The sequence below is a fragment of the Schistocerca piceifrons genome, chromosome 3 (assembly GCF_021461385.2).
Source record: "Schistocerca piceifrons isolate TAMUIC-IGC-003096 chromosome 3, iqSchPice1.1, whole genome shotgun sequence".
Classification (NCBI taxonomy): Eukaryota; Metazoa; Arthropoda; class Insecta; order Orthoptera; family Acrididae; genus Schistocerca; species Schistocerca piceifrons.
Genome location: NC_060140.1, coordinates 377,680,656 through 377,708,047, shown reverse-complemented (window position 1 = coordinate 377,708,047; position 27,392 = coordinate 377,680,656). Strand labels below are relative to the sequence as shown.

The 27,392-nt window shown below is 43.1% G+C and overlaps 1 protein-coding gene across 1 annotated transcript in view; it reads left to right on the top strand.

Annotated features, from left to right (window-relative positions):
• The window catches only part of LOC124789696 (echinoderm microtubule-associated protein-like CG42247), a 327,329-nt gene that overhangs the window by 11,358 nt on the left and 288,579 nt on the right, over positions 1 to 27,392 (top strand). The window contains exon 2 of the mRNA XM_047257139.1: positions 23,831 to 24,058. Coding sequence (XP_047113095.1) covers positions 23,831 to 24,058 — 228 coding nt within the window. The remainder of the gene's footprint in view (positions 1 to 23,830; positions 24,059 to 27,392) is intronic.

Here is a 27,392-nt window from a genome sequence, read left to right as displayed (position 1 = left end):
CCTGATTGTGGCGCTCACCTGCACGGCGCCAAACACGCATACGACCATCATTGGCACCAAGGCCGAAGCGACTCTCATCGCTGAAGACGACACGTCTCCACTCGTCCCTCCATTCACGCCTGTCGCGACACCACTGGAGGCGGGCTGCACGATGTTGGGGCGTGAGCGGAAGACGGCCTAACGGTGTGCGGGACCGTAGCCCAGCTTCATGGAGACGGTTGCGAATGGTCCTCGCCGATACCCCAGGAGCAACAGTGTCCCTAATTTGCTGGGAAGTGGCGGTGCGGTCCCCTACGGCACTGCGTAGGATCCTACGGTCTTGGCGTGCATCCGTGCGTCGCTGCGGTCCGGTCCCAGGTCGACGGGCACGTGCACCTTCCGCCGACCACTGGCGACAACATCGATGTACTGTGGAGACCTCACGCCCCACGTGTTGAGCAATTCGGCGGTACGTCCACCCGGCCTCCCGCATGCCCACTATACGCCCTCGCTCAAAGTCCGTCAACTGCACATACGGTTCACGTCCACGCTGTCGCGGCATGCTACCAGTGTTAAAGACTGCGATGGAGCTCCGTATGCCACGGCAAACTGGCTGACACTGACGGCGGCGGTGCACAAATGCTGCGCAGCTAGCGCCATTCGACGGCCAACACCGCGGTTCCTGGTGTGTCCGCTGTGCCGTGCGTGTGATCATTGCTTGTACAGCCCTCTCGCAGTGTCCGGAGCAAGTATGGTGGGTCTGACACACCGGTGTCAATGTGTTCTTTTTTCCATTTCCAGGAGTGTATGTTTTGAAAAATAATTCAGTCTTGAGCAAATACAGTTTTCTTGTTTTTCACCATATATCTGCTAAATTTCAGAATGATCAGTGGGTTACTTTTATTTTCTGCTGTATAACAAATATAATTTGTATCGTAATACAGGTAGTTTTGCGTCTGTTATCATTATATTCATAACATTTTAACAAAAAAATATATCTTTATAACACATACTGTCTGTTGTCTGCAGTTCAGCTGATATTTAGGTTTAGAATGTCATCATTTCTGAAGCAAACAGAGACTCAGGAAGTGAGTCTTAATTTTAAGATGTATAACCTCTTACAGTCAGAAACTCGCATGAGAGCTCTCGTGATGCATGTTACGCATTGAAAAAAATACGTATGTGTACCTCAAATGGCAAAGGTTAATGGAGACAAGAGTTTTATATCTCAGTGATATCATGATTATTACAGACAGAGCGCTACCACAGCTTGTTACGCAACGGAGAGTGTCTGCCGTAATTGTAGTAAAGGAACCGATTCGGCGTTCACCTTAAGCCTTTGGATATCTGACCCACGCCGATTCTTGGCCCTCCCCCTACAACTCAATCAGTGTGGTAGTTTGCTTGACACTGTACGATCAATCGCCAGAGTTCAGAATTTAGCTCATTGTCAGAACCAGTAATTTTTATTTATTTATACAGCTGTCATACTCGAATCGGTTTGGGTTATAGGTTAAACTTAGGTCTTCCCATAACTATCTGCATAATTTAGTTCTTAAAGTGGAGCAAAGAAAGGGTAAACAACAACTGGATTGATTAATTTATGGCTTCGACACATTCGCAAATTCGTGATATAAATATTTGACAGAAATACCTTCTCAGAGCGCTGATAAGGAAATGTAGCGACAACACTCGCTGCACAACTTAAGTAGCTGAGTAAATCTGATTTTGGAAACAAATATTCCTATATTAACTATTTTGTTGTGTGCAACGATGGAAATGGTAATGAAGTGTAGAGTTATTAATAAGTTAGAGTGTTGCCAGGGTAAATCCATCAGTCTGCGGTGGATAGTGGGTTGCGGAGTTTAGAAGGTGCGAGAGAGGTACGTTTATAGCAGTGTACCGCACGTCTCTAGAGGAACGGAAGGTTCCAAATGATTGGAAAAGAGCACAGGTAGTCCCAGTCTTCAAGACGGGTCGTCGAGCAGATGCACGAAACTATAGACCTATATCTGTGACGTCGATCTGTTGCAGAATTTTAGAACATGTTTTTTGCTCGCGTATCATGTCGTATTTGGAAACCCAGAATCTACTCTGTATGAATTAACATGGATTCCGGAAACAGCGATCGTGTGAGACCCAACTCGCTTTATTTGTTCATGAGCCCCAGAAAATATTAGATACAGACTCCCAGGTGGATACTATTTTCCTTGACTTCCTGAAGGCGTTCGATACAGTTCCGCACTGTCGCCTGATAAACAAAGTAAGAGCCTACGGAATATCAGACCAGCTGTGTGGCTGGATTGAAGAGTTTTTAGCAAACAGAACACAGCACGTTGTTCTCAATGGCGACACGTCTACAGACGTTAGAGTAACCTCTGGCGTGCCACAGGGGAGTGTTATGGGACCATTGCTTTTCACAATATATATAAATGACCTAGTAGATAGTATCGGAAGTTCCATGCGGCTTTTCGCGGATGATGCTGTAGTATACAGAGAAGTTGTAGCATTAGAAAATTGTAGCGAAATGCTGGAAGATGTGCAGCGGATAGGCACTTGGTGCAGGGAATGGCAACTGACCATTAACATAGACAAATGTAATGTATTGCAATACATAGAAAGAAGGATCCTTTATTGTTTGATTATATGATAGCGGAACAAACACTGGTAGCAGTTACTTCTGTAAAATATCTGGGAGTATGCGTGAGGAACGATTTGAAGTGGAATGATCATATAAAATTAATGGTTGGTAAGGCGGGTACCAGGTTGAGATTCATTGAGAGAGTCCTTAGAAAATGTAGTCCATCAACAAAGGAGGTGGCTTACAAAACACTCGTTCTTACTTGAGTATTGCTCATCAGTGTGGGATCCGTACCAGATCGGGTTGACGGAGGAGATAGAGAAGATCCCAAGAAGAGCGGCGCGTTTCGTCACAGGGTTATTTGGTAACCGTGATAGTGTTACGGAGATGTTTAGCAAACTCAAGTGGCAGACTCTGCAAGAGAGGCGCTCTGCATCGCGGTGTAGCTTGCTGTTCAGGTTTCGAGAGGTTGCGTTTCTGGATGAGGTATCAAATATGTTGCTTCCCCCTACTTATATCTCCTCAGGAGATCACGAATGTAAAATTAGAGAGATTCGAGCGCGCACGGAGGCTATCCGGCAGTCGTTCTTCCCGCGAACCATACGCGACTGGAACAGAAAAGGGAGGTAATGACAGTGGCACGTAAAGTGCCCTCCGCCACACACTATTGGGTGGCTTGCGGAGTATAAATGTAGATGTAGATGTACACTGAAGTTTTGAGTAGGGCTATCAGATGAACCCGGATAGTTGAGTAGGTAAAGCAGTGTCCATGAAAGCATAAGTCTCGATTACCATTCCGCAAGCAATGTTCATTCGTATATATTTGAGGCTAAAAGAGTCTTCAAATTGCACTAATAGATAGCAGGTTCAAAATTTGATTATGTGCCTTTACCATTGCAGCTCCCCGCATTATTTTGAGTCAGAACTGCTGCTGTAAGGCTATATAGTCCTCTCCGTCTATTAGAATAAGGAGAGAAAGACATCTGACGTGTAGGAAGGTCCTCGAACGGCGAACTGATCTACCCTGTATGTGCTAAGGTTGCCCGTATTGGCCCATTAGAATGGCTCCCTGGGCATTTCGAGTCGAATAATTAGGCAGTTAAAATGTATTATGGAAATTTCCAATGCCGCATTACACGAGTGGCTATGTGAACGAGGCCCGAGGTTAAAAATTAGCGGCTGAGAGGGATCAATGCCTAGCACGAGGAACTTGCATGGTCTGCGCGTTGTTATTAAGCATGCCGTGCCGGTAGCGAGGTCCAACCATGACTAACGTGGCGGCCCTTGAGAAAATAGCGTGATCAATGGCACTGAGGGCGGGCACGCAGCAGCCAGAGATCTTGCTCGATTTAAAAATGCGTTCCCACTGTTCAGCCCTGCCGCGACTCGCGACATTTCACCCGTGACATTTTAAACACCGCAAGAAACACGGACGAATTATCGTTTCCCTTACAATCGCGCTATCCACCTGCCTGTATTTACAAACTTTTCTCGCGTAGTAATATATCATTCGGTAGCACGTGTAGCAGACAATAGGGAATTTACGGAGTTTGCGGTGGCACTCTTCAAGGTGTGGCCGTGGAGAAGAATGTTTCTAGTTAAAATTTGCGGAACATTAATGAAGTACTTTCGAGTGGCCGAGAGCATAAAATGGAATAACAACTCGACTTAAGACCTGAATGAGAGATAATATTGAGGATCTTAGTCCGGATTGCTGGACTTTGCAAAAAGCTCAAATCAAAATGTGTAGTACCTGGAAAACGGATTGGTGATGACAGATTAGCATTCCACATTGCGTATGGTGTATTCTCCTCATTGTCTCTGTTCAGCAGTATAGAGGATGTCCCAGTGAGGATGGACAATATTTAGCGATGTGACAGGAACGATCACCCGAAGCAAAAATGTCTAGTAAACATTGGTTCTAAACTGCATACATTAATAGCCATGAACACTTCTTTATCGATACTGTGAAATAAATCTCGTCCACTGCAACCTCTTCGCCTCCCATATTTTAGGAGGTAGAATAGGCCAAAAGAAGAAAAAATTGTGAAGCGAGAAAAGGCTCTAAAATGCATACCTTAAGAGCTATGAGCACTTGTTCAGTAGAAGAGATATGTTTCACAGTAGCGAGCATGAAGAAGCGCTCCTAGCCCTTAAGGTATGAGTTTTAGAGCCAATGTTTACTATACACTTTTACTTCGAATGATCGTTCCTATCAATGCCGAAATATCGACCATTCCGCCTGAGACACCCTGTTTGATTAACGACACTAATATCTTTGGCTGCAGAAGCAACAAAAGTCGTTCAATCTGGGTTCTCTTCTCTACCACACGGTTCAAGTTATCGAAAGCTTCCAAGCAAGCCATAGGTTAATAATAAGTTTTTTGTACCGCATGGATCATATTCGTAAAATTTTTGTGGGGAGTACAGACTTGTAAGAACTCACTTTTTGATTTGGTCTAAGGCGGAGAAATTCTCCTGACGACATTCCACGTATCTCTAAGAGAAGAGAGCAGTGATATAATGTCTTACCGCATTTGCAGAAGAATGTTTGTTAGACTCAGATGAAATTAGCAAGCTAAATTTACGGTAATTAGTCTAGTACACCAGGTGTGTCGGTTTGACGTGTATTCTCGCACCTGTGAAGGAAAAAGCCTGATTGGTTCCCGCCTCTGCTTCAAAAACACAACACACGAACTGTTACAACACTATAACAAACAAAACGAAGTCTATACGATAAGGTATTACAGCAAATCCCGGTACGTGATGTCAATCGTGATTAACACGGTAAAGGTAGTGCCAACAATCGCTCTGGATTTCACTACAAATCAGCATGTAACCTATGAATTTCACGTCACTTAAAAACAAGATATTTCACGTAATTTATAGACTGAGGTGGCAGAAGTCACGGGATACGTTATAATATCGTGTCAGACCTCCTTTTGCTCAGCGTAGTGCAGCAACACAACGTGGTATGGACTCAAGAAGTCGTTCAAAGTCCCCTGCAGAAATATTTATCCAAGCTGCCTTTATAGACGACCTCTCGATTATGTCCTATAAATGATTGATGGATTCATGCTGGGCAGTCTAGGTGGCACAATCGTTCTCTCGAATTGTTCAGAGTGTTCTTCAAACCAATCACGAAAAGTTGTGGCCCAGTGACAGGGCGAATTGTCATTTATAATTGTAGTCAATGAATGGCTGCAAATGAAGGAACCGAACACTTCCAGTCACTCATCGGTTCAGTTGTACGAGATGACCCAGTCTGTTCGATGTAAACACAGCCCACACAATTTTGAAGCTACCAACAGATTGCACGTTGCCTTGTTGACGACTTCGGTCTTCGTGGGGTCCGCGCCTCTCTCAACCCCACCATCAGCTCTTACGAACTGAAATCGGGACTCATCTGACCGGGCCACGGTATTCCACTCGTCTAGGGTCTACTCGATATAATCATGAGCCAAGGAGAGGCGCTGCAGTTCAAAATGGTTCGAATGGCTTGCCGCGCGGGGTTAGCCGAGCAGTCTGAGGCGCTGCAGTCATGGACTGTGGGGCAGGTCCCGGCGGAGGCTCGAGTCCTCCCTCGGGCATGGGTGTGTGTGTTTGTCATTAGCATAATTTGGGTTAAGTAGTGTGTAAACTTAGGGGCTGATGACCTTAGCGGTTAAGTCCCATAAGATTTCACACACATTTGAACATTTTTCAAATGGCTCTGAGCACTATGGGACTTAACTTCTAAGGTCATCAGTCCCGTAGAACTTAGAACTACTTAATCCTAACTAACCTAAGGACATCACACACATCCATGCCCGAGGCAGGATTCGAACCTGCGACCATAGCAGGCGATGTATTGTTAGCAAAGACACTCGCATCGGTCGTCAGCTGCCATAGCCCATTAGCATCCAATTTCGCCGCACTGTCCTAACGGATACTTTCGTAGTATGTCCCACATTGATTTCTGCGGTTATTACAAGCAGTGTTGCTTGTCAGTTAGCTGTGTGCAAACGACACTACTGTCGGTCGTTAAGTGAAGGCCGTCGGATCTCCGGATATTGAATTCCCTAACGATTTCCGAAACGGAGTGTCCTATGCGTCTAGCTTCATCTACTATTTCACATTCAGAGTCTGTTAATTCCTGTCGTGCGGGCATAATCACTTCGGAAACCTTTTCGCATGAATCATCGTAGTACAAATGACAGCTCTTGCCGATGACTGCCCTATTATACCTTGCGTAAACGCTACTACCGCCATCCGTATTTGTGCATATGGCTATCCCGTGACTTTTGTCGCGTCAGTGTATCTTCGGCTTGTTGACAGAACATTTGTTCAGGTATTCAGGCGTATACTTTAAAGAACAGCACCGCGGGCCGTCAAATGCTGTTGTTTAAGTTCCGCGTTGTGGCCCTGGACGTGACAATCGGGCCCGACTGACCACGGTGTCACCGTCTGCCAATGGCGCCATCGGATGCGGTATGGAGGTGCGTGGGGTCAGCCCTCTCGCTGTCGCGCTTCTTCACGTTGGGATCGCTGCTAATCGGTCGAGTAGCTGCTCAGTTGGCTTCACGAGGCTGTGTGCATCCCTTTCCAGTCCTCCAGCTTAGAAAAATCCCTGGCATTACCTGGAATCTAACACGGGTCTCCTGCATGGCAGTCAGCTGCACTGACCGCTCAGCTACGGAGCGAACCAAAAGCTACCCTAATGAATACTTGTTCATAGACAACCAGTTTCGGTCAAGCAACCATCTTCAAGTCAGAGATTCACTCTGCATCACATTAAAGGTAGGCTCCTTGGCGTCAAACATATGTTTCCAATTTCAGCAATTGTCACATGCACAAGACTCCATTATCACACGTACATGAATGTACTACATGTGACAGATACTGCAGCTCAAAACAATTGTTTATTTGACACTTAGAAACCTCCTTTTAACGTGATGGGATATTACTCCGTTACCTGAAGATGCAGACTGGTCTATGAACGAACTCAGATTACAACACCTTTTGGTGGATTCACGATACCGTTGATTAAGGGGGGACGTTGGTGAAAAACACATAGCATTTCAGAAAGGCACCAAATCCACAGTTTTGGAGATATGGCAATGAAATTTTGTACAACGCTTTACATGAAAGTAACACATTTACATATAAAAACCTTTGATTATATATATTTAACTTTTTTTGAATGAAATTTGAAATTTTATTTTCAAAAAGTAATGTATATTCCTTTTTCTCAGAAAGTATTCAATAGATTTCTACAAAAATTTCTCTGTTTCATCTCTTTATATGTTGTAACATTCTCTCATGAGGTTTTTGGAACAGGTCAAATAGGAGAATTTTTATAATTTTTAATTATAATTCCATAAGTACAATTTTAAATTCATGCAAAATTCCAAGCACTTTGCCCCATATCTCAGATTGCAATCAGAATTTCAAAATTTGCTCTTGAGACAACGTCTACTAGGTTTACAGAAATATGTGTACAAAATTTCATACTTCTAGCATTCATAGAATCTGAGGAAAAGGTACATAAACTTTAAAAAACAAACTTCTCAGGAAACGCAATTTAAAGTTCATCCTAACTTTTTTCCTTATGTGACTTCTTCAGAAGGCAACATATTTGTACTCTGGTACCTCTTTCCCTTCAAGGCTTCTCTTTTGGTTTCTTGTTGTCTGTCTTCTTTCCTTTACCAGGTCTTAAACTGACTTTCCGGCTACATAGACGCGCTGTAAATCTATTTTTCTCAGGATGTCTTGAGTAAAATTTCCTATCTTGAAGCCCATTCTATCTAATACCTTCCCATCATTAAATACAATAACTGTTTCATAAGTTGCAATTCTGACAACTGTAGCAGATGCAAGGGTGCTTTTAGGGCATCGTTTCCATATGAGTGAATTTCGAGACTGATTTGGATTTTGGGTTTTGTCATGAACACACATTTTGAGAAGTGCAGGATCGGCCAGAAACCTGTAAGTGGGCTTGGTAAGATCCAGGATACAATTCGGAAGCCTCTCCTTGTCAATGTAGGGGATGTTAGCCCTCTAAGCTTGGCGTGGCAGGAGACCGCGTCACACTTTTAATTAATTTTCAGACACTTCGGATGCTATTTCAAGATTGAAACTTTGGGAACTTATTGTCCATGAGTTGTACTAGCAAATTAAAAAATAAATCGAAAGTTGACATTTTTGGTCAATTTCATCAACGTCCCCCCCTTAAGGAACCTGAAGCTGAGCAACACTGTTCACAGAAAGTATTTCAAGCATACAGGTGCGGCATCGCTGAGAACCTGTCTTGTTAGATCATCCTTTGTGCCACCATCGATAGCTAGGATACCTACACACTGTCTGATCAAAAGTACACGAACACATGTTAATGGACATTAGTAGAGAGAGTGTTCACCGTTCCCTTTATGACGGCTTGAACTCTGCTGCGGTACTTTCAATGAGTTGCCTGAATGTCTGTGGAGGAATGGCAGCCCATTACCCCTCAACAACTGAACCAGAGACCCGCTGAAGTCTCGATCGAAGTCGACAGTCTAACTCTTCCCAGATGTGTTTTAATGGGTTCAGGTCGGAACTCTGGGCAGGTCAGTCCATTTCAGGAGTGTGAATGTCCGTAAACGGTTGCCTCACAGTTGCTGCCTTATGGCAGGGTGTATTATCATGCTGATACAATCATCGTTTCCTAACTGTAGTACACGTTATCCTTCCGCATCTCGATTTTTCTTAAGTCAGTAAGGGGACCAGATCCTCATCACGAAAAACATCCCTCTATCATAACACCACCTGCTCCGTAATTCACTACTGGTACTACACGTGATGATAGGTAATGTTCTCCAAGCATTAACGAAAGCCAAACCCTTCCATCGGATTGCCACAGCGTATAGCGTGATACATTACTCTAAATCACTCCAGTCATTCACTGTCCAGTGAAGTCGCTCTTTACACCACCTCGATCATCGCTTAGCATTGACTACAGAAATATGTGGTTGACCCCATTCCTTTTAACTCTCAATGCACAGTCACTGCGCAAATTGGCCTGCTGGTTAGGATCTCACGAGTGGTTGCTTCCGCTGATTTCATGCAAGTGATTGCCATTTTATGTTCTGTTTTGGTCTTAAAATCTTGTTCCGATGCACTGAATCATTTCCGAAACAATAGATATGTCCATTTTATGTGTAAGACTCTGTATTTTGTTATTCACGTTATTCACGTTAACGATTTAACTCCTGGAAAACATCAATTAGTTGAAATATTTTTACTTAGAGAGAATATTTCCTAACTTTTGTAAATGGTTTTATACTCACTTATTTCGCTAAAGCGGTACAGTTTTATTCACAGGGCCACTATTGTTCATCCTTCTTTCACCTAGGAACATAGGTGTTTCATTGCCTAAATTAAATACCCTTTCAGCTGGGACCGTCACCGCTCGCAAACGGAATGCTACATTGTAGGAAGAGAAGGCGGCACAAGCATTTGTCTAAATATCTGCAGCTACTCGCTGTCCTAGATCTTTCATCTCATGTTTTTCTTGCCTTGTATACATACCAGCAAAAGGAACAGTCGTCCCGAAGAAAAGATGTGAAACTCGGCAATATAAAGTTACATTCACCGAAAAGTAGCACAGAACTTACGGCACTGACCTCGTAGTCAGGAGGAGAAGGGTTGAGACCCTAACAAGGCGCCTTCGAGAATCAGGTTTCTCGTACCTTTCCTTCAAGCGAATGCTGGGTTGGTCCCTTCGCCAAGGCTATGGCACCCCAGCTACAACGTTTTAATATCTGACCTTCTTTCTAACATCAGACTCCGGGAATTACGTTCTGTAACTCACGTAATTCAAAAAATAACTCGTTTGTAGTTTTGTGTGGATGGCAGATATAACAGTCGTATTTGTCAATAACTAAATGAGCAAAATTATGACGCTAGAGTCGTACTACGGAAGAAACGATTTTCAGTGTGACTCTGTCTCTAAAGAAAAAGCAATAGACGCAGCCCACTATACACTGAAAGTTCGTAAGAATTGTGTACTAACAGGTAATTCTAATTAGACTCTCAGCGCGGCGGTTGATGGGTGTAAATGTTTCGATCGAAGTCGTTTGGTCTCGGTCTGCACCCACAGCTTTCCCGGTGCAGCCAACATAGCCAACCTTAGCTGGCCACATTCTCTTAAATGGAATTATCTTGTTAGATTTAAATACGGGAAACTAGATGTACTCTATATATGATCACACTCACTCACAAGGAAACGAATAAAGCTATAACAATGTCAGAGGCCTGCCCCATGACGCCTGCTGTTTGGCCGCCTTGACCCAGCAAATTCTGTGCTATTTAGCCTAAATCATAGTCACTTTAATACACAGTACTGAAACCTAAGGTTGATAGCGATCGGAATCAACTAAATATCGGTCCGAGATCACTCACTATCTTTCGCCTTCTGTCGAAACAGCTACTCTTCTTAGACTGAAAATTTTATTTGTCTTTAGATATCAGTGCAAACAGATGTATTACAGAAACATTTCTTGCTTTTATCTGGGTCGTAAGGCACAGCTTATATTGCGAAATCGGGTGTCCTTCCTACTGACCTGCTCTGGTTACTTATCTTAGATTTTATCCGTAAATGTCGTGTCAAGTTTCCTTATGTTCTGTACTTCAGTGAAGTGAAGGTCGTCGATAACAAGCTAGGCGTTAGATTAGAAAAGTCAGTGGTACGAAATCCGTATTTTCATTTAGCTCAGCATATATAGCATTTCTGGACAGCCGACCCAGTCAATCTTAGATCTCTGTTAGACAATGCATTACCTAGTTATTATTACACATAGCCCCCGGCAACAAAGCTGCACCATGAATGACTTTCTCAGGAAAACACTAATCAATATTTACGCATTCCTCGCATTTCAGATAGCAGATGACTCCAGACAGAGCCTGCCCCATGACGGCTGCTATTTGCCCGCCTTGACCCAGCAAATTCTGTGCTATTTAGCCTAAATCATAGTCACTTTAATACACAATAGGTGCATGATTACATTCTTGGTGGGTGGAGTATATTATTGAACAAACTTTTTGTCTGGACTATTTCAAATACATATTTTAGATCGTTTTTCGATAAGTGAGGTGTTCCAACACTTACGTTGCAGCGAACGAACCATGTGGCTAAAGGCTAAAGGCGCTGACAATAATTCCACTGAAGGCTTCGACGAGATCCAGGGCTATATTTCCATATTAGTTGCCAACTTAGTCACGATACAGACCGACTCCGCATTCCAAAGACAATACCGGACCACATAAATCAGAAACGTATAAATCATCATTCAGAGTGCACCATAATAGAAATTTTTGTCTGCTTTATGCCTTTGTCAGCATCGTCTGTGATCATCTGTGAACTACTTTTATTCGTCAGCTTACAACGTGTTTCTCTTAACAGTCTGTACCAACAAACTATGACGTCGCATTTTATGTACCACGCACTACAGGCCCTTACAGAAACGATGTTGACAAATCCGTTGAATACAGACTTATAAACAAACATACGGTTATAAGTCATGAAGGGAAAATTTTATTCCATGGACCAACTTACTGCGATTCTGTCATCAAGGAAGCCTTTGACTCCAGAATGACTTTAACTGATACAGCACCCTTAGCGAAGCATGGAAGCAGGCGCTTGATGCTGAATGGCTACAGAGAAATAAATTTCCTGCGTTAGCCACCACTTAATGGAATCAGCATCGCTACTAATTTTCGTCGATCACACACACTGAAAACCCCTCTGACAGCATATGGAGTTTCCATGACTTCTTAATACTTCCAGGACATATTTTGGGTAACTACACACGTATCTACCACTTGTCCTATTAGTACCACAGTTAATACTTGACGTTTACGGTCACGTCATTGGAATGTTGAGTTTACAAACAAATTTGACGAGGCAACTAAATCAAGAAATACTTATCCAAGAATACTGACACAAAGCAAAATGTACTGTTGAAGAAAAGACTTCCGCTCCATTTTTCATATGCACTGAATGAACACTTTGACACCTGAGAAGTGGACATCATTGCGATGTTCTCATCGCTAGGCACGCACTTTATCTCGACTTTATTACAGTTGGAAAGTCACGATAAGCAGAAAAAATGTATTTAACCTTTGAGAAGCGCCCTCATCACCACAACAACCTGAAATATTTTACTTCCTGGCTTTGCTTCTTTCCTGTCGTTTTTATCCAAGTGACAACTGGCGCAAATTATCTGACAACGTATACCGACCGAGGTATGGTAGCGGTTACGTAATGTATTTTGCATTTTGGTGGAGACTGGTTCTAAACTACGTCCAACCACTACGTAACGACAGATTAGACGCCAAAGGCGGGGGAGTGGTCATCGCAGTTGACAAAAATATTGTCTCTATTGAGGTTGAAACATAATATGGCGCTGGATTTATCTGGTCGTGTGTAACAAGTATAGGTGAAACCAAGTTAATTGTCAGTAGCGCGTAAATACCCAGATCAAACGAAATTAACGTACCCAATATAGACTAGGACGCATTCTTGAGTAGCTAGTTCGCCAGATCTCTCGCAATTGAAATATCTTGGGTAAACAGGCCGACCACATCGACGGCGTCAATATAGAGACGGTCATTAATGATCAAGATGTCAACACAGCGACTATGGTTACGAAAGTTAATAAATGGGTCAAGAAGGCTAGAAGGGTGTTTCTGCTAGAAACAGAAGATAAGCAGTTGTTAGCATCTCACTTAGACAATGAACTGACATAATTTAGTTCAAGAATGATGAACGTAAAGAAATTATGGGCAAAGTTTAAACAGATTTTAAATTGTGGTCTGGACAAGTATGTGCCTAGTGAGTGGGTTAAGGTCGGAAGTGATCCACCGTACTTTAAAACGAAATTCGAAAAGAATTAGGTAACAAAGGCTGTTGCACTCTCGGTTCAAAACAGAACGCGCAAATGAAGACAGGCAAAGGTTACCAGAGATTCGTACGTCTGTGAAAATAACCATGCGTGAAGCACAGAACAGCTATCACTGTCATTCCTTAGAAAAAGTTCTGTCCGAGAACCCGAGAGATTCTGATGCTATGTAAAATTGCGAAGCGGGCCTAAGGCTTTCATCCAGTCACTCGTTGACAGTCTGGTAAGACAGTAAAAGGTAACAAAACGAAAGACGAATTTAAATTTCGCGTTTAAGAAATCGTTCATTCAGGAGAATCGTACATACACATCGTCGTTTGACCATCGCACTGAGTCCCTTACGGGTGTCACAGTAGTAAGCATCCATGGTGAAGAGGAACAACTGAAAGAGTTGAAAACAAATAAGTCACCAGGTCCGGATGAAATCCCAAATCGATTTTACAAAGAGTACTTTACGGTACTGGCCCCTTACTTAGCTCGCATTTATCGCGAATCTCTCAACCAGTGCAAAGACCCAAGCCACTGGAAAAAGCGCAGGTGACTCACGTATTAAAAAAAGGCCCCTTTCTCACCTGATATATTGCGAAGTACCCAATGGAAGTGTTATAGAAACGTTACTATTTTCTGTGTATATAAATGGGCTGGCGGACAGGATGAGCAGCAATCTGTGGTTGTTGGCTGCTGATACTGAGGTGTTCGGGAAGGCGTCGAAGTTGAGCGACTGCAGGAGGATACAATACTCTAAACGTAGAAAAACGTAAGTTATTGCAGAAGAACAGGAAAAATAAACGCGTGGTCTTCGCATTCAGTATTAGTAGTGCCCAGTTTGACACAGCCAAAACGTTCAAATATCTGGTCGTAACGTTGCAAAATGATATGAAATGGAATGAGCTTCTGAGGATCGTGGGAGGAAAGGCGAATGGTCGACTTCGGTCTATGGGAAGAATTTTGGGAAAGAGCGGTTCTTCTCCAATGGAGACCGCATATTTAACGCTAGTACGACCTATCCCTGAGTACTGCTCGAGTGTTTGTGATCCACACCAGGTCGGATTAAAGGAAGACATCGCAGCAGTTCAGTGGCAGGCTGCTAGATTTGTTTCCGGTTGATCGACCAGAGATGTTTCGCAAAAAAACACAACAGGGAAGAAACATTATTGTGAAAATTTAGAGAACCGAAATTTGAAGCTGACTGTAGAGCTATACTACTGCCGGCAACATACATTTTGCGTTTGGACCACGAAGATAAGATACGAGAAAACATAGCTCATAGAGAGGTATTTAGACAGTCGTTTTTCATTCGGTCTCTTTGCGAGTGGAACAGGAAAGGAAATGATTAGCAGTGGTACTAGCACCCTCCACCACGGACCGTGCAGTGGCTTGAGAAGTATGTACGTGAATGTAATGCCACTGTCAGTCAAAGACCCGTGTATTGCGAGGGAACGTAGTGTCTGAAGAAGTCGAGGCAGCCACGACTGGGATTGGGAAAGGGCATCGGTTGTAGATGTGGAGAGCTTATATTTTTGGAATGTCGTAGTTTCCCTTTCTTATCAGCAGGGACAGGCAAATTTCGGGTAAACCATAAGCGAAAAATAACGCGACATTTGTGGCTTGTAGAGAAATACAGCGAAAACTGTAGTTTTCACGTAATGTCGCTAATTTGTCATTTTGCCATGCCCGTCTGATAATGTTGCATACATTATCTTGAAACGATCAATGCCTTCTCTGCGCGATAGCAATGGAGATACTATTGAAGACAGTGCTGCCAAAGCAGAGGTACTAAACACAGTCTTCCGAAATCGAATCAAGAACAGCTGCCAACATGAGCAACATAGAAGTAAATATCCTCGGAGTAGTGAAGCAACTTAAATCATTCAATAAAAACAAGTCTTCTGGTCCAGGTTGTATACCAGTTAGATTCCTTTCGGAGTATGCTGATGCATTAGCTCCATACTTAACAATCATATACAACAGTTCGTTCGACGAAAGATCCGTACCCAAAGACTGGAAGTTGCACAGGTCACACCAATATTCAAGAAAGGTAGTATGAGTAGATGTAGATGAGGGCGACAGTCTATTAATATTACTAACTGATAGTTATTAAACGTTGAAATTAGCTGCCGGCCGAGGTGGCCGTGCGGTTAAAGGCACTGCAGTCTGGAACCGCAAGACCGCTACGGTCGCAGGTTTGAATCCTGCCTCGGGCATGGATGTGTCTGATGTCCTTAGGGTAGTTAGGTTCAAGTAGTTCTAAGTTCTAGGGGACTGGTGACCTCAGATGTTAAGTCCCATAGTGCTCAGAGCCATTTGAACCACACAGTCAACATGGGTTTAGAAAACATCATTCCTGAGAAACACAACTAGCTCTTTATCCACATGAAGTGTTGAGTGCTATTGACAAGGGATTTCAGATCGATTCGGTATTTCTGGATTTCCGGAAGGCTTTTGACACTGTGCTACACAAGCGGCTCGTAGTGAAATTGCGTGCTTGTGGAATATCGTCTCAGTTATGCGACTGGATTTGTGATTTCCTGTCAGAGAGATAACAGTTCGTAGTAATTGACGGAAAGTCATCGAGTAAAACAGAAGTGATTTCTGGCGTTCCCCAAGGTAGTGTTATAGGACCTTTGCTGTTCCTTATCTATATAAACGATTTGGGAGAAAATCTGAGCAGCTGTCTTCGGTTGTTTGCAGATGACGCTGTCGTTTATCGACAAATAAAGTCATCAAAAGATCAAAACAAACTGCAAAACGATTTAGAAAAAATATCTGAATGGTGCGAAAAGTGGCAGTTGACCCTGAATAACGAAATATTTGAGGTCGTCCACATGAATGCTAAAGGGAACTCGTTAAACTTCGGTTACACGATAAATCAGTCTAATCTAAAAGCCGTAAATTCGACTAAATACCTAGGTATTACAATTAAGAACAACTGAAATTGGAAGGAACACATAGAAAATGTTGTGGGGAAGGCTAACCAAAGAATGCGTTTCATTGGCAGGATACTTAGAAAATGTAACAGACCTACTAAGGAGACTGCCTACACTACGCTTGTCCGTCCTCTTTTAGAATACTGCTGCGCGGTGTGGGTTCCTTACCAGATAGGACTGACGGAGTACATTGAAAAAGTTCAAAGAAAGGCAGCACGTTTTGTATTATCGGGAAATATGGGAAAGAGTGTCACAGAAATGATACAGGATTTGGGCTGGAAATCGTTGAAAGAAAGGCGTTTTCCGTTGCGAGGGAATCTTCTCACGAAATTCCAATCACCAACTTTCTTCTCCGAATGCGAAAACATTTTTTTGACTCCGATCTACATACCGAGGAACGATCACCACGATAAAATAAGGGAAATCAGAGCTCGTCCGGAAAGATATAGGTGTTCATTCTTTCCGCGCGCTATACGAGATTGGAATAATAGAGAATTGTGAAGGTGGTTCGATGAACCCTCTGCCGGGCACTTAAGTGTTTTGCAGAGTATCCATTTAGATGTAGGTGTAGATGTAGATGAGGGCGACAGTCTATTAATATTACTAACTGATAGTTATTAAACGTTGAAATTAGCTGCCGGCCGAGGTGGCCGTGCGGTTAAAGGCACTGCAGTCTGGAACCGCAAGACCGCTACGGTCGCAGGTTCGAATCCCGCCTCGTGCATGGCTGTTTGTGATGTCCTTAGGTTAGTTAGGTTTAACTAGTTCTAAGTTCTAGGGGACTAATGACCTCAGCAGTTGAGTCCCATAGAGCTCAGAGCCATTTGAACCATTTTTTTGAAATTAGGTTTTGTCTCTTTTTTTTTCAATGCAGAGAATCTTTCACAATTGATATCTCGCGCAAAGGACTGTGGCTCGAGATGTAACGTCAGATGAAGATACCCTAGGAGCACTTCCAACTATTTCCATTCCAGTAACGGTTGCAGCCGCCGACGTGACAAAAGGAACATTGAGTCTAATCATATTTCATACTAACCTAGGCTTCTGTCTCAGCAACAGACCACGCCATCAACTCAAATTTCAGTCACAAAATACCAAAAATAATATTGAATTTAGACTGAAGAGCCAAAGAAATTGGTACACCTGCCTAATATCGTGTAGGGCCCCCGCGAGCCCGCAGAAGTGCCGCAGCACAACAAGGCATGAACTCGACTAATGTCTGAAGTAGTGCTGGAGGGAACTGACACCATGAAACCTGCAGGGCTGTCCATTAGTCCGTAAGAGTACGAGGGAGTGGAGATCTCTTCTGAACAGTACGGTTCGAGGCATCCCACATATGGGGAGATTCTTGGCCAGCGGAAGTGTTTAAACTCAGAAGAGTGTTCTTGGAGCCACTCTGTAGCAATTCTGGATGTGTGGGGTGTCGCATTGTCCTGCTGGAATTGCGTGTCGGAATGCACAATGGACATGAATAGATTCAGATGATCAGGCGGGATGCTTACCGACGTGTCACCTGTCAGAGTCGTATCCCGACGTATCAGGGATCCCATTCACACCAACTGCACAGCCCCCCCCCCCCCCCAATTACAGAGCCTCCACCAGCTTGAACAGTCCCCTGTTGACATGCAGGGTCCATGGATTCATGAGGTTCTCTCCACACCTATACACGTCCATGCGCTCGATACTATGTGAAAAGTGACTCGTCCGACCAGGCAACATGTTTCCAGTTATCAACAGTACAATGTCGATGTTGACGGGCCCAGGCGAGGCGTAAGGCTTTTTGTTGTGCAGTCATCAACGGTGAACGAGTGGGCTTTCGGCTCCGAAAGCCCATGTCGATGATATTTCGTTGAATGGTTCGCATGCTGACAGTTGTTGGTGACCCAACAATGAAATCTGCAGCAATTTGCAGAAGGCTTGCACTTCTGTAACGTTGAATTGAATGTTTCTCTTCAGTCATCGTTGGTCCTGTTCTAGCAGGATCTATTTCCGGCCGCAGCGATGTCGGAGATTTGATGATTTTCCGGCTTCCTGATATTCACGGTACGCTCGTGAAATGGTCGTTCGGGAAAATCCCCAGATCGGTACCTCGGAGGTGCTGTGTCCCGTCACTCGTGCGCCAACTATAACACCACTTCAAACTCGCTTAAATCTTGATAAACTGCCATTCTAGCAGCAGTAATCGATCTAAGGACTGCTCCAGACACTTGTTGTCTTGTATAAACGTTGCCGACCGCAGCGTCGTATTCTGCTCCTTTACATACCTCTGTATTAGAATACGCATGCCTATACCAGTTTCTTTGGTACTTCAGTGTACATTGAAAGATTGATTCTCAGAGTCTGTCTTATTTTTTATCGCCATAGACAATTTGAATGGCATCACGAGCCCTGTGCTCTGATTGGTTGTTGTAAGCAAACCGAGGGGCTACCATGCTGATTTACGTATTTGTAAAGTTATTGATGTACCGTATTTCCTCATTTTCGTATTTATACTTGCCTGCCATAAAAAATTTACTATTTAACTGAGGCATTGCATCAAAGATTCCCCAAATCGCGTTCGATTTGTTACGAAAAAATACCAGGAAATGTGATGTTGCTGGCTAAAAAAATTACCTGTATTCCAGACTAGTAAGGATTGCCACATTATTGTGGGAAAGTAAATTTTAGGTGACGAAAAGCTCAAGCTTTTGAGAAATCTGGAGGGACGAGTAATTGAGGTAAAGGTGAAGAAAACATTAAATTCATTGGTTTGCAAGATCATATCAGGCTAAAAACTCGTATTGCCTCAGATCCATGTAATCTGCGTTCATAGCTCTAAGTTCTTGTTTCAACCATGGGATGATAGTGAACTTTCTTAACGCTGCCATGGCGAAGAGTCACCATGTACCTAGTGGAATGGCGAGTGTTAGTCTCGTAAGATTTCCTGAAGAGTTGCAATAACCTTTATAATCTAATGGGAAAGCAACTTTCCAAGCCAACAGGATGAATGATATACGAACATAGTTAAATGTCTGATGTCATGAAGAACGCACTTTGTCTTCAGTATTCAGTTTTAAACTACAGGCAGCTTGTTTCACAGTAAAACGAGGTGTTGATGGAATGGCGGCACAATGTCTCACAAGAGAACTTTGATTTTCGGACAGTGCTGCTTTAGGAAAACTTTCTTTAGTTTATTAGATATAATAGATTTAATATAACTAATATATTGAATAATGTGGCGTCGATAAATACAATGTAATTGATAGGATCAAATTTATTTTCAGAAACACTGAAGAACAATGAAATAAGACAAAAGTACGGTACCTGTGCTACATCAAAAATAAGAGATCGGAAAATAATACCAAAACTGACAAAAAATAACGCCAAATATAGTAACAGAAACACCACAACTGACAGTAAAAACATCGAAATTGGCTAAAAAATATAGAAATTGTCCATAAAATAAAACATTTTTTCCGTGTCTCCTCTCATAAGTCGTAACAATTCTCTCTCATGCTGTCAACACACGCTTAAATCTCAATTTACATTTCGCATGCCAAGAAGGTACTTCTGGTACCGCAATCATTTTCCGTTACCAAGTTGTGACATAGTCACGAAAAAAATAAAATAAAATAATCCGGAAAGTGTAGAATTTGTTTCTTTTATTCCAGCCTATAAACACAACAACTGTCCGCAGACTATCGATTTAGGTCAACGGTGACCGTATTAAGATACGTTTAAAACATATTCTGATAGAATAAAACAAGAGTGGCATCGTCATGAGACGATGTTTATATCTCTTGATGTTGACATTTTCGCTTAATTATATCAGCACTGTGTTTTAAAGGGATCTCAAGATGATCGCCACTATTCGAAATCGATAACCTGAGGACAGTTTTTGTGATCATAGGGTGGAATAAAAGAAACAAATGCTACTCTCCTTCCCGTTTTCTTCCAGTTTCGTCCGCGATTGGTAGGCAAGAAGAACGACTGTCGGTGAGCCGTTTTATAGTCCTCACCATGACGCACAAGGGCCTCTCTTGTGGCATCTGCTACCAGAAAAAGCAAGATTGCGGTTAAGCTTTCCACCGACGATAACGTCATTGGCAACGGAAACTACGATAGGCGAAGACTGGGGAAGTAAATTGGTAGTGCCCTATCGATGGAACCAACCTGGCATATGCCTTAAGGGTTTAATGAAACCTTGGGAATGCTATCAGGGCGTGCTGAGAAGTACTGCCACTGAATTTACTTGAAAACTCTTCAAGCTCTTTAAATAAAACAAACGTTATTATTATTTTACATCTTTATCTTTCATATCCACATATTTGTAGCCCTCTGCCACCAGAGGGGCGCCAAAGTGCGGCATGTAACATGGCGATGTATAACGTAACTATGTCTGTGGGTGAGAAACAGCGTGCTGTGGTCGAGTTTCGACTTCCAAGATTTCGTCCACATATGGAGCACCCTCTGCTTCAGCGTAACAATACCAGATCGCACATGAGCGCCGCGACATCTGCAACAATGCGACACCTTGAGTTTACTGTCACCGATTATCTGCCTTACAGTTTGACTTGTCACCATCCGATTTTGAAGTTTCAGGTCTGTCAATGAAGTCAAACATCGTACAGTGAAGGCATCAACAAACTGGTCTCTCGTTGGGAGAAATGTGTTCGTCGCCAGGATAACTATGTTGAGAAATAAATATGGAGGCATAAGAATAAAGATGTAGAGTTTCAATAACGTTTGTTTTGAAGAGTTTTCACATAAAAAATGCAGAGGCGTTACTTCTCAGGATGCCCTCGTAAATTTGGATGACCTAATTGATATTTCAACCGCTACCCTACCGAATACGAGCCCAGTGTTTTGCCACAGATATCACCTCGACTTTGATGAGCATCTACTCCACGTTTCCTCATTTACTAAACGAAACCGTGACATAAAGCGTCGCTCTTTGTCCGATCTTCCCTAATAGTAACCCAACATCCGATTCTTTTAAGAATCGAACTCCTCTGTATAAAAAAGTTCCGAACGTCTGATTACTTTACAGAAGAGTTAAAGTGATGAATATTTGACGTTAAAAATTAACCTTTATGGGTGAAGACGCAAAATCGTGATGGCTGACTTTATATGCATCAACCAACTTAAAAGCACAAAAACTACTAGCATTGTGAATTCTGCGCTATATCAGTGCATCAGTGAAGCTAAAAGTCTGCGTGCGTGCGTGTGTGTGTGTGTGTGTGTGTGTGTGTGTGTGTGTGTGTGTGTGTGTGTGTTATTTATATCAATACGAAACAAGGAACTATAAGTTACGAAATGACAGGCAGATTCAGTGTTCAAAATAAACTCAATAAAAAACATAGTATTGTTGTAAATGTAAACGTATTACGCCAAATGAAGTTGGTTTAAAAATACGACACGAATCTTCGCATTAATAAAATTCTGTAAAAAGTGGATGGTTGTTGTACTTCAAGTAATTTAACAGACAGTCACCGAACTCTGCCTTCGTTATCATAAATGAAGGAAATCAGGGACACTTACGAATGTAAAAACCAGTTCAACAACGAACTTTAAAGACGTATGTACAGCGTCCTAAACTGTTAGCACCCGGATGTTTCGTCTCATGTGCACAGAACATAACAGAAGAATCAAAACTGAACACGATGTAGTCTCAAACGAGCAGAGGAAAACAAAGAGTGTACATGGTTTATCGAGAACTCATTTCACGGAAAAACGTCAACTTCTAAAACGCGGAGTGAACTGAAAACAAAGAATACAAGAATTTACTATATGCCACACGCTACATTGGCGCAGAACGACATTAAGCTAATTATTGGCAAACTTATATGTACTATTGTTGGAGGGAACTCATTACATTTCAACAAAACAACACTGTTGCTAAAATCAAGCTAAATAACTAATTACAATCGCCTCATAACAAAGACAATGAGATACAAATATTTCTTTCATCTATTCTTTCCCCTACTAAGGCGTTTTAGTTCCCCAGGATTTTTAGATTATGATGTCCATTTATATACTGATTTACTCGTTCAGTATCCTCGTGTACTTGATCTCCTCATTTTCTCCTTGTGACGTCGGCATTTATACCTGAACTACTGCTGTTGGCATTGGTTTTCTGTCGATTCTGCTCACAAGGGCAACTCCCAATCGCACCGCACCCCCCCCCCCCCCCCCCCACTCAGATTTAGTGGTAAGGTGGTACAATGGAGAGCCCGTCAAAAACTGAACACAGATCAAGCATGAAAACAGGAAGAAGGTGTATTGAACTGTGAAAAAAGAAGCGGAATCGAAACAGTGAGCGGCCCAAGTGCAACAAGTGCAATAACAAGCTGCCAGTTACAGCTCAGAAAATGCGTTGTGGGTACGTGATCATGATGTTGGACGCGAAGTGGACGAGCCGTGTTCAAAACTCTCGTCATGTGTAAGAATACGTTACCGTAGCAAGTAAAGGTGATGAACTGTGAGCCGGCCACTGCGCAAGAGCGGTTCTAGGTGCTTCAGTCCGGAACAGCGTTGCTGCTACTGTCGCAGGTTCGAATCCTGCCTCTGGCATGGATGTGTGTGATGTCCTTAGGTTAGTTAGGTTTAAGTAGTTCTAAGTTCTAGGGGACTTATGACCTCAGAAGTTAAGTAGCATAGTGCTCAGAGCCATTTGAACCATTTTTATAACACAGTTATCAGGCATGCAAATTAAGTGCGTCGATAAGAGATTCCTATCATATGGCACACGTACTGTCACTAATGCCGTGTATGACACACCAGACGTGTTTTCCGATGGACGATTCGGTTGACTTGCCACCTTATCATCAAAGGTCTGCGGTTCGCATTCGAAAACCACTTCCTTTCGGCTGATAATAGAGTAGCTGTGCAGAATTAACTGTTATTATAGGTCTCACCCTTACACCTTACTGTTGCAAACGAACGTTACTCCACGACACAGATACAAATTTGAATAAAGCGAAAAGGGGGGAAAAATTGGCACGAGCGAGGTTTGAACAAGGATCGCACGCTTTGTAGTCCAACACCATGATCGCTTACGGCGCTTTTGTTGATATAGGTAGCTCTATATTGAACTTGTTGTTTCTGCACCGTTCACTGTTTCTATTTTGCTTTCTTGTTCGCAGTCCAGTACAGCCTCTTCCTGTTTCGATGATTCATCTGTGACCAGTTTTTGACGTTTGACAGTAACACATTCTCTGACTTACTTCCGTGTTCATAAAGAATCCTACTTCAGTAACAGCACTCTCTGCTGCTGTTGATATTAGCCTATAGTTGTCTGACCAGACGTGCTTATGTTCTATTCCATTTCGCTGTTGGTTCAGACAGGCGTCGCAGTTGTATTGCTTCCGCCGAAATCGCAGTTAAGACAGTTTAATTATGTGGGGCCTGGTGTTGCTGACGGCGCCTCGTTTGTATCTTGTGTGCAGTCGGCGAGCTACGGCAAGAAGAGCGCGGCGTGGTACGCGGCGAGCAACGGGCCGGGCCCCGGCGGCGGCGGCGGCGGGGGCGGCTGGGCCAGCAAGCCGGCACAGCCGCTCAGCCGCAAGGCCAGCCTCGCCGACGGGGACGTGCCCACCCCCGCCACCAACAGCAACGGCAAGCCCTCCTCCGGCCGCGTCATCCGCATCGTCAACAGCATGGACCACACCGTGCAGGTCAGTCTCTGTAGCATGCGAGTTGGAAGAAACTTGTAGCCAGCTGTCGATCTCACCAGTAAAGTCGTGGTGGAGATTGAACAGATATATGGAACAACACTTTTTCGTTGGCCTTGTGCGTTTCCGACAAACACCTATGCCAGTTAGTGGTATTCATATCCCCCGCATCTGCAGCCGCAATTTGAGCAGCAGTTGGCATCACAGTGACACATCAAACTGTTACTAATCGGTTACTTGAAGGAGAGCTCCGAGCCAGACGCCTTGTAGCGTGCATTCCTCTGACCTCAAACCACCGCCATTTGCGACATCAGTGGTCTCAAGCGAGAGCTGTTTAGAGGGCACGATGGAAATCTGTTTTGTTTCCTGATGAAAGCTGGTTCTGCCTCGGTGTCAGTGATGGCCGAGTGTTGGTTAGGAGAAAGCCAGTTGAGGGCCTGCAGCCAACCTGTCTGGGTGCTGGACACTGTGGAGATAATGATCTGGGGAGCAGTTTCGTATGACAGTAGGAGCACTCTCGTGGTTATCCCACGAATCCTGACTGCAAATTATGCGTCAGTCTGGTGATTCGATCTGTTGTGCTGCCATTCACGGACAGCATTCCAGGGGGTGCTTTCAATCAAGATATTGCTCGCCCACTTAGCGCTGTTGTAACCCAACATACTCTGCAGAGTATCGACATGTTGTCATGGCCTGCTCGATCACCAGATCTGCCTCCAATCGAGCCTATATGAAACGTCATCGGACGTCAACTCCAGCGTCATCCTCAACCATCATTAACTGTCCCTGTATCGACCGACCATGTCACATTTGCGCGCTCACATTAGACTGTGACCTTGCGATGTCATTCACTTAAATACGTTAGCTAGACAAATGTATTCGCGACATTTCATTATATTAATTAATTATTTTTTGTTGTTGCGATTTTTATCCGTCAGTGTAATTATGCGTTTTGATACCTGTTGTATCCTAAATGTTTATGTTTAAGTTTTAGCTCATTCTGTAATCCTTCTGACACCCTATTAAACGAAAGTTTCCCATTTTTGTCGCGCTTCACTTCGATACAGTACTGTGGTCTCGTTGAAATAACACACTCGACACAGCTTACATCTGAGCACTTTCGTGTAGACCAAGAGACTCCTGAGTCATGATCAGAGGATGAGAAATTCATACTAGAACTTTACCGCCGAACCACTAGCCCTCTAATGCAGTAACCATCGAGTCATCTCAATGGATAGTTGCGTGTCACTGTATACCTTCCTCTGTTTGCCTTCGCATGGACCGAGAGGCATGAGAATAAGTCTGAATGCCTGTGGGTAAAGTTAGGTCGCACTTTTAAATAAAACCCACATGTAAAGCTAAAATACAGAAACTAAAGCCACGCAATGCTATCCTGTCGAAAACGGCTGGAACGACGTGGGGTTGTGGAGCGACCACGCTGAGGGCCTTAGCGCTAGGCCTTGTCTATAGCGAGGCTGAATATTGTTCACTAGTCCGACTGATAGCCTTGGGACAGCCAGGCCTGACAAAACTCCCTACCATCTGGTGAGCAAGATGCAAGACACAGGGGAAATACCCTCAGACTTGTAGAAGAATATAATAATTCCAATTCCAAAGAGCACAGGTGCTGACAGATGTGAAAATTACGAAACATCAGTTTAATAAGTCACGGTTGTAAAATACCAATAAGAATTCTTTACAGAAGAATGAAAAAACTGGTAGAAGTGGACCTCGGGGAAGGTCTGTTTGGATTCTGTAGAATTATAGGGACACGTGAGGCAATATTGACCCTACGACTTCTCATGGAAGATAGGTTAAGTAAAGGCAAACCTATGTTTATAGCATTATAGACTTATAGAAAGCTTTTGAAAATGTTGACTGGAACACCCTCTTTCAAATTCTAAAGGTGTCAGGGGTAAAAAAATGCAAGGAGAAAAAGGCTGTTTACAATTTGTGTAGAAACCAGATGGCAGTTATAAGAGTCTAGGGGCACAAAAGGGAGGCAGTGACTGAGAAGCAAGTGAGACAGGGTTGTAGCTCACCCCCGATGTTATTAAATCTGTATATTGGGCAAGGAGTGAAGGAAACAAAAGAAAAATTTTCAGTAGGAATTAAAATCCATAGACAAGAAAAAAAAAATCGAGGTTTGCCGATGACACTGCAATTCTGTCAGAGACAGCAAAGGACCTGGAAGAGCAGTTGATCGGAATGGACAGTGTCTTGGAAGGAGGATATAAGATGAACATCGACAAAAGCAAAACGACGATAATGGAAAGTAGTCGGATTAAATCAGGTGATGTTGAGGAAATTACATTAGGAAATGAGACACTTAAAGTAGTAAAGGAGTTTTGCTATTTGGGGAGCAAAATAACTGATGGTGGTCGAAGTAGGGAGGATATAAAATGTAGACTGGCAATGACAAGGAAAGCGTTTCGAAAGAAGAGATATTTGCTAACATCGAATATAGAATTAAGTGTCAGGAAGTCTTTTCTAAAAGCATTTGTATGGAGTGTAGCCATGTATGGATGTGAAACATGGGCGATAAATAGTTTAGACAAGAAGAGAGTAGAAGCTTTCGAAATGTGGTGCTACAGAAGAATGCTGAGGGTTAGATGGGTAGATCACGTAACTAATGAGGAGGTACTGAACAGAATTGGGGAGAAGAGAAATTTGTGGCATAACTTGATCAAAAGAAGGGATCAGTTGGTAGAACATGTTCTGAGACATCAAGAGATTACCAATTTAGTACTGAAAGGCAACGTGGGGGGTAAAATCGTAGAGGGAGAGCAAGAGATGAATACACCAAGCAGATTCACAAGGATGTAGGGTGCAATAGTTGCTTGGAGATGCAGAATCTTGCACAGGATAGAGTAGCATGAAGAGCTGAATCAAACTAGTCTCTGGACTGAAGACCACAACAACAAGTGCGCCTGAAGAATCACATGTAGCTAAAGTGGACGTCCAACTGAAGTACGCAATGCTGATAAACGTAGAGTATGGAGGAGGTGATATAATGTCATGGAAATGTTTGTCGTGGTTAGACTGTGCTCCCTTGTTACGCTTAAAAAACGCTGAGTGCGAAAGGCTATTCACACATTTCACAGCATTGTATAGTGCAGAGGTGGTGGTCGTTGGTATCGGCATGACAATGTATCCTTTCATAAAGCAGTATGAGTGAGACAATTGAGACAATTCATTGTGAATTATAACATTCATTTAATAGACTAGCCTTTTCTGAGTTCTAACTTGAACTGAATGGAGCACCTTCGCGATGAGTTAGAAAGGCGACTTCACTACAGACCACAGTATCAACCATTACTACCATTTCTGGTTTCAG